Source organism: Acartia tonsa, chromosome 1 (assembly GCF_053477335.1).
Source record: "Acartia tonsa isolate MP-2025a chromosome 1, ASM5347733v1, whole genome shotgun sequence".
NCBI classification, from domain to species: Eukaryota; Metazoa; Arthropoda; class Copepoda; order Calanoida; family Acartiidae; genus Acartia; species Acartia tonsa.
The window spans coordinates 62,741,241-62,757,938 of record NC_137260.1 but is presented as its reverse complement, the minus strand read 5'-3'; the positions used below and the strand labels follow the sequence as shown (position 1 = coordinate 62,757,938).

The 16,698-nt window shown below is 41.8% G+C and overlaps 1 protein-coding gene across 1 annotated transcript; it reads right to left on the bottom strand.

Annotated features, from left to right (window-relative positions):
• Positions 1-1,376: 1,376 nt before the first annotated feature.
• On the bottom strand, positions 1,377-2,767 carry LOC145328424 (uncharacterized). Its single transcript, XM_080172101.1, has 3 exons — positions 2,664-2,767; positions 2,150-2,211; positions 1,377-1,731 (listed from the first exon to the last, which is right to left on the bottom strand). The coding sequence occupies exon 3, from the start codon at positions 1,722-1,724 to the stop codon at positions 1,377-1,379; it is 348 nt and encodes a 115-aa protein (XP_080028227.1). The 5' UTR covers positions 1,725-1,731; positions 2,150-2,211; positions 2,664-2,767.
• Positions 2,768-16,698: the final 13,931 nt, after the last annotated feature.

Here is a 16,698-nt window from a genome sequence, read left to right as displayed (position 1 = left end):
TTTTTTTGATTTTTATTTTCTGTAGCTCAGTTACTCTATAACTTAATATGTTTGTCAGTCAATATATCACAACGTTATATGAACTTTTGTGAAAGGTTTCGTGATTTATTATTTTGTATCAGGAATAAGGTATAACCAACAAGTGAAATAAATCTAAAATAATATTTAAGGGGGGGGGGGGTATTGAATGGAAATGTCGTCAATATTACTATGTGTTGCCCCTCAACGACAGCTGAAAAACACTTATAGGTTTTTTTGTTTTTTTTTAGGAATTAATTTCATTGTTGGTATAAGCTGGTTTTGTATAATTGTCCTTTTCTTTACATGCATTACTAGCGACTCGAGAATTTAGCGCTTTTGCATCCGAAGGAGGATGCAATCGGTAAATAATTATTTGCATGTTACGCTAAATTTAGACGTACTCTAATAAAGTGATGTTCTCAGCTGGCTTAAATAACGATATCCCCTCTCACTGTAAGAACAAACCGACCAATAATTGAATGCCTTATTAGCAACCTAAATTGATGACAAATTTTCCCATGTTATTATATCCCTGTATTTTAAGGGGATATATTAGCCCATTACCTAGATATAACCATCCTGGGAATTGAATAAAACTAAGATTAAAGGAAGCCTGCAAGAAATACCACGCTTTAACTGCTGAAAGACTGTCACAAGTAGAGCAAATACCCCAAATTTGAAGCCTTCAGCTTCTATAACAAAAAAGTTCTAGGCATTTTAAAATGACATTTTATGTACAATGAAAATTTTGAAAGAATTGCAATGCTCATGTTGAAAACTTTGAAATTAAACTACGTGGCCTAGAAACAAAATTATAAGCTTATTTTTGTCATAAATTTAGGTTTCCAGTAACTAATTATATTTTTACAATAAAAATACCCATTTTTATAGTCAAAATCATTAAAAAAAATTAAGTTTTACTTGCGTTGTACCGAATGTACTGTAGCCAATCAGAAGGCTGAATCAGCTTAACAACCAATCACAGCTAAGCTTGTATTAGTTTACCCCTTTGTTTCCGCTATGATTTTCGTTTAAAAATGCAATGTAAATCGAATTTTTTTCATAGATTTTGACTATGAATTGTGGTGTCTAGGCGACGTAATTTAATATTGTTTTTTTCTTTTATGAGCATTGGAAATCTTTCAAAAATTCCATTGTACATAAAATGCTATTTTGAAATGCCTCGAACTTTTTTGTTATTGAAGCTTAAGGCTTTAAATTTGGGGTATTGGGTCTTCTTGTGGCAGTCTTTCAGCAGTTAAAGCGTGTTATTTCTTGCAGGCTTCCTTTAATATTATTTATTTCACCATTACATTTAGTAGATATAAAAAATGTACAACATGAAAACAAAGTATTCAATTTAAAAGAAAAGATTTAACATTAAAAGGCAATAATTGCTGATGATTTGTATTTGGTCCTGATAATCTTATTGAATTATTGTTTATTTTTTGTTCGATAGATGGCGGTATCCTTAAATGTGGCGGTAAATGTGTAACACTGCTTCTCATTGGTTCAGAATCTTGTCTAATGTTTGTTAACTCATTTCTAATTGGCTGAGATAATTTTCTATTTGGAAAGTCTCTTCTGATTGGTCCAGATAGTTTGACTTGATTGCTAAAGTCGCCTCTGATTGGATGCAAGAATTGTGATTGATTGATTAGATTGTATGCCGCGGTGTACAAGTAATGGCGTCGCTCCTCCATTTTTAACCTGAAATTAAAATATATGAATTTTAAAACAAGGATCATACCATTCAGAAGAAGTAACTATTGGGTGTCATAACAAACACAATCGATATATTGCGTCACCGCAGCTGGCTAAAATAACGATGACCCCTCCCCTCCTACAAGATAAATGAACTGACCAAGAAATAAGGTCCATGTTAGCAACTTAAATTGCCAACAAATTTTCCCCTGTCAATATATTTACGTATATTTTATATATTTATTTAAACACATTTTAAATTACAAGAATAATCCTATGTTAGAAATTCATTTTTTCGATGCTGATTGTTGATACGCTACATAGATTACCCCCTATCACTACAGGAAATATATCTAAGCACGGAGCAGGATGATTTTTAGTGCTCGAATCAAAATTAGGCAAAAATATGTTTTTTAAAATCTACCTTGCATTTATTTGTTTCTTCCATTTTGTTCTTCTGTTTTGAAACCAAGTTTTTATTTGTACCTGAAAAAAAGATTTTCATTTATGGCTTCGAAACCGATTGATATCCACTGGATTAGAACTCATTCTCGGCTATACTGAAAAACAATGTATAGCAGACAATTTTCCACGAATTTTAAAATCATAAATTTAAATTTTCTCGAATTTTTTTATTTGATATCTGCGGAAAGCTGTCCTTGTTTGTTTACAAAGTACATTGTTGATCTTTAGAAATTTCAAAGTTCTGCCTAGAACACAACACAAGACACCCAGGGATCTTAGGGGATAAGACAATGGACGATAGATTGATAAGATTTGAAAAGTATGGACACTACTCGTTAGGAAGCAACCAATCAAAACCTATTTAAAGTACTCAAAGTTTTTGAGTGACCCTACAAATAACATATAATGTAGTTATAAAACTTTGGGTACCAGTAAAATTTACAGTCCAATGTCCCCTCCCTCTCTAATATTACCTCTGTTAATCGTAAAGATTTGGACAGGTGAATCCTTTTGGCCACAGAAAGATATTTGTCCTTCTTAAATTCAGCCTCTAATTCGTCTAATTGTTTCGAGCTGTAAGCCTAAATGATATCCATAATCCATATTTCATTTACAAGCAGAAATCTCTTCTAAGATTTTTCCTTTCTTTTTGTGTGAAGAATCGTAGCTCTATACATGGTTTTCAGTTTATGATCCAGCATAGGTTCAATTTCCGCTGCAATTAGACGGATAAAAATTCACTATTAGTCAACAATTTTCAACTTATAAATAAAAAGCGTAGCTTCTTAAAAATAAAATATATCAGTATAGATACTTGAACATTCAGGGATATGATTGAGTGTTATGAAAGAAATGATTTGATTGGAAATTACCAAATCTAGGCCTTTTTTTATTCAAATTAAGTTTTTAATTTTTTTTCTTTTTTCTATAGAAATAACTTTTTTAACGGAATTAATTCTATATAACAAAGTTAATATATAACAATAATGATCTTAAAAAAGTTTAAAAATGAAAAAAGATTTAAATATTGGCACCTAGCGAAAAAAATTTTAAAAAGTAAATTTATCATTTAACCCTTTACAGTCGACATTCAATACAGAAACAGTATTTAATCATTTCATCTAAAAGCTTATTTAAAATCGTATCCCTAAATAAGAATAACAAGATCTTTTTATCGTGTGTGTCCCTTAGGCCTAAAAAAAAACAGTTTTTGTCATATTTTTACATATTAAAATTCGCGGAAAGCTATCTATAATACGAGGCAATAAATAACTATTTATTTAACTAATACCTGTCTTGGCTTTCTATCTACCACAATTCTATGGTTTCTCGTACCTTAAATGTAACCTTATATAAAAGTAATCGGATCTGTGTGTGTGTGTGTTTCTGTCTGTACCTCGAAGGATCTCTGTAATTGCTGATCCGATATGGTTCTTTTTTATATTGTGGCTTCGCATAGGTCCTGGGAAGGTATATAACTATTTTAGGAGAGGGTACCACTACCCTCCTAAGAGAAATCTCCCTTAGAAAATATAACCACCACCCAATAATGCCCCAATGGGCGTAAACGCTAGTTAAGTATGTAGTACAATTTATTTAATTCATTAAGACTGAAAAGTATTCTCTCTCTCATTTTTTCAATGTAAAATTATTAAAAGTTTATTTTTAAGATATTGTCTTACCAGAAGGAGAAGATAAGAAACTGTGGCGTAATTCACAAATCTAAAGGTAAAAAAATAAATTAAGAATAATTTTTGAAATTCTTGATAACCCCCCTTATTTTTAAACTAACATGAAAAGTTTCTCGTTTAATTTAGGTTCCAATTTTTAAGTACTGGGATGCTACGTAGGTTTAGGTAATAGAAGTCATAGGCCACGCAATGCATGGGTTAGGCAAAGGAAAAGTCTATCACCACCCCATTATTATCTATTAAACTTTTAAAAAAGGAGGAGGAGTGATCAGTGCTCAACAGGCTTCTGTGAGAAAACACCAGTTTTGCTAGAAAATAGAATTTATAGTTTATAAATAAAATGACCTGATTATCAAATTCAAAATTTGCGGTAAGATTAATTTCACTTTGAGAGCTGGAATGTTTTCTTTTAAGATTATTTTCATATTCATCATTATCTACTTCCTAAAATATATACAAATTACAAACCATTGCATTGCATTGTAGAAAAAAATCTTTTTGATTTAATAAACAGTATATAATTTTTACTCATTAAAGCATCTTGTCTTTTAAGTTATAAACCAAATTAAGATTTGTTTTGAAACTTATCAAAATTATCAAACTTATAAAATAAAAATAACCTGTTTAATTAAACTGTGTTGATCTCTCTATGGTAAAATTGACAAAAGTAAGATAAGCTAAATTTTCTGTTATGCAAAATGAAATAGATTTAAAATATGGTTGGGGTAATTTCCAGTTTGTTTGTTTGTTTTTTGCTTGGGGTCAGGTTAAGTAATGTTATATTGGTTACAGGGTAGCCCAATTGCTTTAGGGCCCATCGTATGAGGCAAACTTTTAGTCCCTATTACCAATTTATTTTAAAATATTGGGGGTGGGAGGTTAGGTAGTGATTTGGTATACTTTAATGTTTTTTGTTCCTGAAAATCTAAATGGTTTGGTATATAACTGCAATAAATTTGTAAACAAAAACCTAAACAACAAATCTAAAGATAAATATTACTTACATTACATATATTTTGAGGATTATTTTCTTCGACTTTTCTTTCTTCAGTACATCTTTCATTTTCTTCAAATTCATCAAGTTCTAAACCTTAATGTAGAATATTTTTATCCGTCACAGAGAGTTAGCTCTTTTGTTAATTTAAACAGGTTAGAATTGTCCTATCGATTCGAAACTTTGCATGATGATTCCTGTAGTAGTTAGGTACAATTTAAAAAGCGAAGCAACTCTATAATCAATACCAGAATGTCCGTACGTCCATTTGAAACATGTCGATTTTTAACTTTTTTGACAACAAACTTTTGTATGTTAAAATTATCCGATTCTTCAGATTTTTTAAAAACTGATTCCTATTACAACAAGGTACAATGTTATAAGCAAAGCATCTCTATAAACAAGTCCCAAAATTGTAAGTATGTCCTTAAACAGTATATATCATCTATTTATGCAGTTTTGCAACAAATATACTTCCAATATTGTTTGTACTGATGCATTAATATTCTGCTAATTCAATTCTGACAATCTTCAAGTGTTAATGTTCGTTTGTCCTTCCATTTCAGAGCTTCGCTTTTATGGATGTTGTCATCCTTGTTTTAATGAAATTCTTATCTTTGATAAGTATTTTACTATAGATCTTAAATTGAATGAGGCATTGCAACAGTTTTAATCAATATCTCCTTTTCTGTCCAAATATCCTGGGTATTATGTAAGGTAACACCCAACAGACAACCAACTCTTTGATTTACACACTGTTCTTAGTAATGACCTGTATCTGTATCACAGTAACTGCAATGCCACTATTCTCACTATATATTGATGTCATGTGCCTGACATAGCAGCAGTAGGTACTACTTTTAAGGAGAGGGACAAAGTGTCTCAAAAATTACCCATGTGACGTCATAAAAATGAGGGATTATCCATATCTTTTTTAGGGGTTTTCTTTTCCACATCTCATCTCATCTTCCTCATTTTTATGACGTCACATGGCTGATTTTTAGACACCTTGTCCCTCTCCCACTTTTAACTTCTCTGAAGTTAAATGACACTGGCTATCTAAACTCGAACCCAACACCTTTCTAACTGAAAGCCACGATTTAAATTTCCGTTACCTTCTTTATTTTGCAGATCATAATTTTGTTCATGATCATCTAGACCAGCATCTGTAGTTTCTTCTTTAATAACTAGTGTCTCTTTACTAACATCTTCTTCTCTTTTATTGTTATTATTTTCAAGTATTTTATCAATACTAAAACTTATACATTTTGCTCTTGTTATTTCCATATTCATAGCACCTTTCCAGGACTCTAAGGGGATCAGACAATGGCCGATGTATATCCCCAATGATGATACACAAAATTACAACTTGTGTAGATTACAATTTGAATTAGTGGTTGAAAAGTTTTGACGCTCTATACTTAATGAACCAACCAACCAAAAGTCCCTAAAGATGTTAAGCCAACGAATAATCAGGAATGTTATTTGATCTAATATACGTAGGCAGGGAGGGGGGGGGGGGCATTGAAGGGTAAATTACTGCACTAGTACCTTAAGTAGTTTTAAAAGCTATTGTTCCAACTCGAACCAAGACTACTTTATCAAACAAACATCTTTGTACAGGACAAATATATATTTCAAAAACAAAAGTTTTCATTCTCAATCGTCCTATAAACCTATAAACACTCGCGCTACATACCTAAAGTTTTACAAACATGTTGTCTTATTCGTCGGCTTAACATTGTTAGGTAATTTTTAATAAACTTTTGTGGTTGGTTCAAATTTCAAACAGTGTCCATACTTTTCAACCAATAATTTAAAATTACAGAAAAGGAAATCATTGCGTATGTACAATGTACATGAACATATACATATATATTGTCTTATCCCTTAAGATCCCTTATTGAAGATATGTATTTATATTTGCAGGTGTTGTTCAATGTGTGAGTGGTCAAGAGAAACTAACAATATTCTCATGAGTGTTTAAAGGGAATATAAAAGAAAATTATTATCTTCATAGATAAGGTAGAACAGTGATGATTATGCCCAATAGTTGTAGTAATTACCTTCATTCATAGTAAGAGTAGGGGAAAGCATTGGCCTAAAACAGGCGCAACTCATTACCATGCACAGTTAGGACTTCTCAGACAAAGGTCGTGCAATCGAAGGGTTGGTTGTCTGATGGGCGAATAGACACTTTACACTGTAATCATAAGCAGAATATGTTTTTAGGTGCGTGGAGAGGTCTTGACCCCGAAGGGACACAAAGCCCCCTAGAGTCATCATCAACTAAAAAAAATCATAAATGACAAGGACCTATGCAATGTAGACTTTTGATATATTTAGAAGTTTCCGATATCTTATGAGACACACATACACAACACAAATACATGTATATATAAATAGCTACATTAGTATATAAGATGGTTTTATCCAATTAAAGGTCCCATTATCCCTGATATATATAGTAAAGTATGAAGGTATAGTGTTTAGAGAAAGATTTGCTTAATATTCAGATATTATTATCCCTTATTCCTGGGTATAGTATAGTAAAGTATGTAAGTATAGTGTTTAGAGAAAGATTTGAATAATATTCAGATATTATTATCCCTTATTCCTGGGTATAGTATAGTAAAGTATGTAAGTATAGTGTTTAGAGAAAGATTTGATTAATGTTCAAATATTATTATCCCTTATTCCTGGGTATAGTATAGTAAAGTATGTAAGTATAGTGTTTAGAGAAAGATTTGAATAATATTCAGATATTATTATCCCTTATTCCTGGGTATAGTATAGTAAAGTATGTAAGTATAGTGTTTAGAGAAAGATTTGATTAATGTTCAAATATTATTATCCCTTATTCCTGGGTATAGTATAGTAAAGTATGTAAGTATAGTGTTTAGAGAAAGAATTGAATAATATTCAGATATTATTATCCCTTATTCCTGGGTATAGTATAGTAAAGTATGTAAGTATAGTGTTTAGAGAAAGATTTGATTAATATTCAGATATTATTATCCCTTATTCCTGGGTATAGTATAGTAAAGTATGTAAGTATAGTGTTTAGAGAAAGATTTGATTAATATTCAGATATTATTATCCCTTATTCCTGGGTATAGTATAGCAAAGTATGTAAGTATAGTGTTTAGAGAAAGAATTGAATAATATTCAGATATTATTATCCCTTATTCCTGGGTATAGTATAGTAAAGTATGTAAGTATAGTGTTTAGAGAGAAAGATTTGATTAATATTCAGATATTATTATCCCTTATTCCTGGGTATAGTATAGTAAAGTATGTAAGTATAGTGTTTAGAGAGAAAGATTTGATTAATATTTAGATATTATTATCCCTTATTCCTGGGTATAGTATAGTAAAGTATGTAAGTATAGTGTTTAGAGAAAGATATGATTAATATTCAGATATTATTATTATCCTTTATTCCTGGGTATAGTATAGTAAAGTATGTAAGTATAGTGTTTAGAGAAAGATTTGATTAATATTCAGATATTATTATCCCTTATTCCTGGGTATAGTATAGTATGTAAGTATAGTGTTTAGAGAAAGATTTGATTAATATTCAGATATTATTATTATCCCTTATTCCTGGGTATAGTATAGTAAAGTATGTAAGTATAGTGTTTAGAGAAAGATTTGAATAATATTTAGATATTATTATCCCTTATTCCTGGGTATAGTATAGTATAGTATGTAAGTATAGTGTTTAGAGAAAGATTTGATTAATGTTCAAATCTCATGAGTGTGAAGAGTTTTGTAAATGGATCATCTCTTTAAAGCTGGTTTCAAGGTAAAAATTGAATACATTATAACAGCACAATTGAAGATAAATTGGGCCTGTAATTTTACTGTGATTTATAAATTTTAGAATCTCTAAAAACCAAGTGTTCCTACCTTAAACATGCCCATGAGAGGGGAGGTCAGAAAAAAAGGTTTTCTAAAATATTATTTGTAAATGAAGCACTTGGATATAAACAACGCGTTGGAAAACGCCATTTATCATATTTTTACCGGTAGCTGAGGTATAAAATATTAGAAATTTTTATAATCACCTTTCCACTTTAAGTTTTTTTTTAATTGGCTACAATTTACATTACTATAACAGTGTGTCACTGGGGAGATAATTTACAAGAAGCTAATCAGCGCTTTCCCTCAAAGTGCCTATCGAGCACTGAATCCCTCCTGCATTACTTTTTAAATAAATTTAAAATTAGGCTAGGGGGAAGGGGGGGATTATTTTTTTCACTACCCAGTAATCTATATAACCTAACCTAAAATAATAAATGAACAATTGAACTCCCATTCCCATTTTTTTTCTTCAAATTCTATACACGACAAGGTCTGGTAAGCCGAGCGTTCTCGGCCCACAGGGTAACGAGTTCGGATTCAACGAGCCCTAGCCTTGAATTATTCTACCAAAACAAACTAGCAGGATTTAGTCATACAGAAATTATATATTTAACTGAATAATATTTACAAGCAATGTTTACTATATATATACAACAGATTATAACAATGGTTAGGTTTGAAGGGGGTGTGGGACGCTAGGGCTTAGCTCCCGGCGGTAGACAGGCTGTGGGGGCAGCGGTGGTAAAAAGGGGAGGCAGCGCCTCCCGGTTATATAAGCGCGTGAGGGACGCGTGATAGTTGCATGTTTGAGTCCCCTCCCCACATTTAGGCAGGCCAGTTTGACCGCTAGATAGCAGGGTCAACATCGGTCATGAGATAGATGGTGATATAATAAGATTAGTGCAGTGGGTTTGTTATCATAAGTCACAGCGTAGCAATTCTGTAAACTGCCTGTCCGTCTGGTTGTCGTATTACCACAACCTCCCCTTCAAGGGTTGCGTGGCTCTCGAGCCACCAGGCCTTGAACCTGGGGATACGACAACCTATGTCTGCGCAGGACAGGCTCTTCCTGGGGCACAGCTCGATGGAGGACAGCTCTGGCTACACAGGCTCCACGGGACACTCGTTGCTCGGTCTGGCTGTGGTTGGATATCAGCATTGTCAGCTCCTGGTTGGCTTCTAGACGGGGGTTGGCGACGGCCAGGCCCCGGCGCTGGAAATTTTGCCTTGTCTGCAGGATTAGCTCTGCCTCAGCGGGTAGCTGGACACGGAGGCCTAGGCTAACTCTGGTGGTTCCCAAGGGGGGAATGACGATGGGTGAGGGCGCATAAAACTCCATGGGGGCGCCTGCTTGGTTCAGGTTGCTTGGCCTCCTAGCCCCCACACGGATAGGGATGGCTGTCATCAACAGGGGGCACATGGCTTCAGCTTCGTCCTCTGGGGCGGCCTCTTCCATTGCAACAGCTGCTTCTCCTCCTACAGGCTCGCTGCTGGCTGGCAGGTGCTCCATGTCTGTGTCAGGATTCCAGATGGCATCTCTGGGTGGCTCTGGAACTGGCGGCGGCGGTGGTGGTTCGTTGGGTTGCTCCTGCAGGTCCTCTTCTACTGGGTCACGATCATGGCCGCTGGGCTGTGGGGCGGCTGCGGCCGGCTGGTGCACTGGGAACTGTCCTGGGTCGCCAGCTGCGGGTGCCGCCGCTCCAACCGGCAGCTCGGTGGCATCCTCGTCGCCGTCCACATCAACTTGGATGTCTGCTGGAATCTGGTGGGCAGTCACATCTCCAGTGTATTTGCGCAGTCGGCCTACATGCGCGGTAACCTCCGAGATCCTGGCGATTGGAGAGGCAGGTTTGATGACATAATGGACTTCTGTAGCTTTCCTCACTACCTTCCAGGGGCCAGTCCATCTTTTGGTGATCTTGGCTGCCTTCCCTGGCACCAGGCGGGGGGCCAGGTACCAGACCAAATCTCCAACCTCATACTTGGCCGTGCCTTCGTAAGCTGCCGCGCTCCTCCGGATGGCTCCCTCCTCCTTCTGCTGGATGGCATCATACACTGCATAGTAACGTTGCAGGAGGGCTTGGACGTTGGCTGGAACCGAGGCATATTCTGTTTCTGGCAGCCGGAGCACCATGTCCACCGGAAGCTTGGCCTCTCTCCCAAAGTAGGCTAGGAACGGGGTCACGCCGGTAGATCTGCAGGCCTTGGTGTTGTAGGCGAAGGCAATGGCAGGCAAGTGGGGCTCCCAGTTGTTGTCGTCTCTGTCTAAGAACAGACGCATGCCGGTATTGAGCGTCCGATGGAACCTTTCCACTCGGTTGGACTGTGGGTTGTAGGGTGGTGGATGTGTCAGGCCAATCTCAAGCCTGGAGGCCAGTTCCTGGAATACCTGGCCGGTGAACTCCATCCCATTATCAGAGTGGATCTTCAGGGGGCATCCAAACGTGGCCAGGTGGCGGTGCAGCAGGGCTTCAGCCACCGTGAGGGTGCGCTTGTTGGGGATGGCGTAGAGGCTGACAAACCGGCTGAACCCATCTTGGCAGGTGAGGATGTAGCGGTTCCCATCTGGGGTCTCTGGCAGCGGCCCCACCAGGTCGATGAACAGGACTTGCTGTGGATACCCCTGGCGGGAGGGTACATGTATCCCTTGTTTCAACCTTTCCTTGGTAACCTTCTGGACACATTCAGGACAAGTCTGAACCATCAGGCGGACGTCACGGGCCAGGTTGGGCCACCAGAAGTGCATGGCCACACGGGCGATGGTCGCGTCCATCCCAAAGTGTCCGGCCATGGGGGTCCCATGGGCTAGAAAGAACGCGTCCTGCTGGAGGGCCGAAGGCAGCAGGTATCTTGTCCGCTCTCCTGTCAGGGTCTGGTCAGTGGTGGTGAGGCAGCCATGCTCGTCAAGTCCCGGGGCTGAGAAGCGGCTGGCGTACTGCTGCTCGTCTCGGTCCTTGCCGCGCAGCTCAGCCTTGGTTGGGGCTCGGCCATCAGCCACCCACTGGCGGACACGGAGCAGGAGGGGGTCTTGTGTCTGGGCTTCTAGTACTCTAGCTGGGTCCAGTCGGGCGGCAGGGGGCCGGCTGGCTGCGGACTCCCCTAGCTGGCAAAGGTTATGGAGATACTCAGCCTGCTCTGCTAATTCTTCGGCGCTGGCCGTTGGCATGTTGGCGTCCTCCCGGCGGCTGAGGGCGTCAGCGTTGGTGTTCTGGGTGCCAGGACGGTGGCAGACAGTAAAGTCTAGGGCCGCTAGCTCCTCTTGCCAGCGGGCCACCATTCCTGTGGATGTGTTCAGTGACTTCATCTGCAGCAAGGCTGAGGAATCAGTGTTGATCTGGAAGCTGCGGTAGGACAAGATGCCGTGGAATTTCCGGATTCCATACATAATGGCGGCCATCTCTCCCTTCCAGGACGGGTAGCGAGTCTCGGGGTCTGTTGTCTTGCGCCCCACGGCGGCAATCAGCCTCTCCTTGCCGTCCTGGCATTGACTCAGAATGGCATAGATGGCGCGGCTGCTGAAATCTGTGGTGAGCTGGAATACCGCTGGCAAGTCAAACCTGGGCGGCGCTCGGATGGGGGCTTGACGGAACTTGTCCTTGAGCTGCAGCAGCTGGGCTTCCATCTCAGGTGTCCAGGTTAGGGTCTTGGCCGTCTTCTGCCGATTCATCTCGTAGGTGAGGTCGGCATACTCTGGGATGAACAGGCGGTAGTATCCAAAGAACCCCAGAAGCGCCAGCAAGTCTTTGGGGGTACTGGGGGCCGGCCAGTCCAGGATGCGGTCAATATAATCCTCTTGCATGGCTATCCCCTCACGGCTGAGGGTGTGGCCCAGATAATCCACCTTGGCTCGGAACAGCTTAGTCTTGGCTGGCTTGAGGCGGATTCCTCCCCTGCGGTGGGCTTCCAAGACCTCTCGGAGCCTAGCCAGGTGGGCCCAGGTATCCTGGTGGAAGGTCAGGACGTCGTCAAGGTATGACTGGAGGTTGGCTGTGCCTAATGGGTTTAGGACCCCTGCAATAAATCTAGAATAGACGGATGGTGCCGTAGCCAGGCCAAAGGGCATCCTTTTCCATTGATACAAGCCTCTGGGGGTGGTGAAGGCGGTGCAGGGCCGGCTGTCCTCAGACACACGGATGGTGTAGTATGCGGCCACCGCGTCCAGGGCACTGTAGACGCGGTGCCCTCCAGCTCGTTCTACCAGCTGCTGGATCCTGGGCAGGGGGTAGCTGTCCAGCTCCAGGCACTTGTTGAGGGCTCTGTAGTCGACGGCCCAGCGGGTGCTCCCGTCCTTCTTCTTGATGGGCACCAGGGGGCTGCTCCAGGCGGAGTCTGACGGCTCTATGACTCCCTCCTGTAGCCAGGTGTCCAATTGTTTCTCCAGTTCAGCCTCCTGCCGCGGGTTCAGATCCCTAAATCTCTGGCGGATCGGCTGGGTCCCTGGCTTGAGGCGCAGCTGCAGCTCGACTATATCGGTGCAGCCGGGGGTAGAGTTGGAGAAGACGTCCCTGTACTCTGATAGCATGGTCCAGACCTCCTTCTTGAGCAAGGGGTCCTTGCGCAGAAACTCGTTGTCTTCCATCTCAAGGGCCTCCCACAACTCTTGCATGTCTGGGGGCTCAGCAGGCTCTTGGAACGAGTGGAGACTAGGGGGAGGCTTATCAGAAACCTCTAAAATGTCAGGCTTGACCAGCTCCCCTGCCACTGGGAGGCCAGCGTCCAGCAGAAGGGGCGTCTCCCCTTCATTCACCACCAGTACTCGAAACACAGTGGCGGATCCAGGCCTGTGGGCATACAGGCCTTCTGGGATGACAAGATCCTCCCCAAACCTCTGTTCTGGGGCAGCTAGTTGGATGGCATCCTTGGTGCGGTGGCCTACTAGCTCAACAGGGACCGCCACGACACCGCGGCCAGGCAAGACCACTCGCTTGGCCGTGCGCAGTTGGGGTGGCTGGCCGTCAGTTGGAGTGACAGCGCTTAGCCTATACGTGGCTGGGGTGGGGCCAGCTTCGGCTCCGGGACCCACCGGCCGCGACTTGACGGGCTCGGCCTCGGGAGGGGCTGACGTGTCGGAGCCAGGTGTGGCTCCGAGGGCGTCCAGCCACGATTTGACGGGCTCGGCGCTGGGAGAGGCCAAAGTGCTGGGTCCAGCCTGGGCTCCGTGGGCGTCCGGCCGCGACTTGACGGGCTCGGCGCTAGGAGAGGCCGAGGCAGCGGAGCCATGCATGGTTCCGGAGGCAGCCGGCCACGATTTGACGGGCACGGCGCCGGGAGAGGCTGATTCCTGGGAGTTGAGTGTGGCTCCGGGTACATCAGACCGCGACTTGACGGGTCTGGACTCGAGCTTGGCTGGTGGACTGGCTGGAGGTCCCAGGTAGAGGGGGCCAGGTGGACACGGCTGGCCGTTGATAAAGGTGTCGGCGGAGAAGATTGGTTCTGGAGGGCTGGCAATCTCAGGGAACGTTGTTGGCAGGTTCTCCCGCGGCACCTTGGGCACTGGGGGCAACCCCATGGCTAGTAGGTTGGTCCCCCTATGGGCGTTGAGCGCAGCATCCACCCAGTGCGTGCCTTTCTCGACCACACGCGGCTGCTCTGGCAGCGGGCCTGGCAGAGGCCCTTCATAACTCAACTCTCTCTCGGCTGTCTCCCGGTCAATGGGGACGCCACGGAGTGGGATAAACTCCCCACGCACCCACAAGCAAGGTGGTTGCATGTCGAAACAGAGCCTAGTTCCGAACTCCTTGAGAAAATACCCTCCTAAGTTCAGAGGGTGTGAGAGGTTCCGGACCACAGTCACGTGGTAAAGATGGAGTATAAGAGTGTGTGAGACTGCCATATATAATTCTTTCAATTTTCCTATTACCTGGAGGGGTTGGCCTTCCTCGTTAGCAGTCAGGATTTGGGTGTTAACCGGAATCAACATGCGTTGCACGCCCATTGCGTGCATGAGGTGTTCAGAAATTACAGCAGACCCTGGTACACGGTTGCCAGAATCGATCATGGCATCAACCTGTACATGCTGGGCAGGGTCAGGAGTAGGAAACCTCACCCTGATATGGCAGGGGAAGTGGAGGTCCTGCCCTTAAGACAAGGGGGCCTCCCGTTCGGCTGGGGTTGGCAGAAACTTCGGTGGTGGCCGAACCGCAGCTATGGTGGTATCGCTTACCATGGTGGCTTAGACTGTAGCTTCGAATCACTAGAGCTTATTAATTATCACTGGGTCAACAATTTTATATTTATTCTTATCACTTGGTTGACATTTATACACACTTATGTGTTGTTATCACTAGGAGCTCTAGGTGTGATTCTGGAAGCACTGGCAGCAGGGAATGTCCGTCCTGCAAGGTTCAGAGGGGTGACGGCGATAGGGAATGACCCGTCCTACAGCGCCGCTGGTTCGAATCCCGAAAATGACGGCAGGGAATGGCCCGTCCTGCAGCGCCTCGGGTTCGAATCCTGGAAGGCAGCGGCAGGGAATGTCCCGTCCTGCCGTGCCCGTGGCTCAAAATCTGCTATCCGTCGCAGTGGTAGGGCTTACTTGTGTGCTGAAGCTTCGCAGCCACACATTGCCTTCTCAAGGAGACCAGCACCCAGCTGTCTGTCTCGTGGGTTTGGCCTGGGTGTCCTGGGGCTTGTCCCAGCTACACTTGCCAATTTAGACTCAGTTCTGTAGCCGTCTGAGCTAAATTATCCGATTACCGTGGCTGCGCCCCTAGCGCTACTCCTACACGGTACGGAAAAAGAGTCTTAACTGGCGCTTTTAGCAGGCTAAATCTGCTTGCCGTAGGCCAGAGGCCCACATATTGCGTTCAAAATGATGGAAATTCGACCTAAAAAGGCCGTCTCGCGGGTCAGTTGGCTTCTCAGTTGGCGGCTGATTGTCCCCTTACTTGCCAAAGGGTCCAATCAGAGGTAGAATAGGCTAGTTTCTGTAAGGCTCGATCTCACAGCTGACACCAAGTTCTGGTAAGCCGAGCGTTCTCGGCCCACAGGGTAACGAGTTCGGATTCAACGAGCCCTAGCCTTGAATTATTCTACCAAAACAAACTAGCAGGATTTAGTCATACAGAAATTATATATTTAACTGAATAATATTTACAAGCAATGTTTACTATATATATACAACAGATTATAACAATGGTTAGGTTTGAAGGGGGTGTGGGACGCTAGGTCTTAGCTCCCGGCGGTAGACAGGCTGTGGGGGCAGCGGTGGTAAAAAGGGGAGGCAGCGCCTCCCGGTTATATAAGCGCGTGAGGGACGCGTGATAGTTGCATGTTTGAGTCCCCTCCCCACATTTAGGCAGGCCAGTTTGACCGCTAGATAGCGGGGTCAACATCGGTCATGAGATAGATGGTGATATAATAAGATTAGTGCAGTGGGTTTGTTATCATAAGTCACAGCGTAGCAATTCTGTAAACTGCCTGTCCGTCTGGTTGTCGTATTACCACAAAGGCACTGTTAAATTGTCATCTGGTCTTTATGTCGACGCAAATATGCATAAGGCATAATATTTCTTTAATAACAATTAAATGATATATTAGTTTTGAACATTTTTATAATGCAAACCTTTTTCTAAAATAAAAAAAACTACTGTGAAAATACGACGAAACGCCCCTTAAGAGGCGTTTCCAAGAAAAAGACCATACCCAGAGAAACTTTTCCTTAGCTCACCCCAGCCGTAATAGTGCCATTAGTACTCTTATTACCCCGCATCATCTTTATCTTAACACATTTAACAACCATTTTACTCAACACAATGAAAACAGATTTTTCTTCCCAAATAGATAGATATAAAAGAAAATAGAGTAGCAACATGAAAATCCTAGCGTCTGCGCCAATAACTTAATCAAACCTTAATCTTAGAAATACACTAGAATAAAATTCATTCAAACATAAAACCTAATATATAAAATACTTAGGGGCGCAGTGTTCGAAAGAGAAAGAGGGAGCAGAATAAT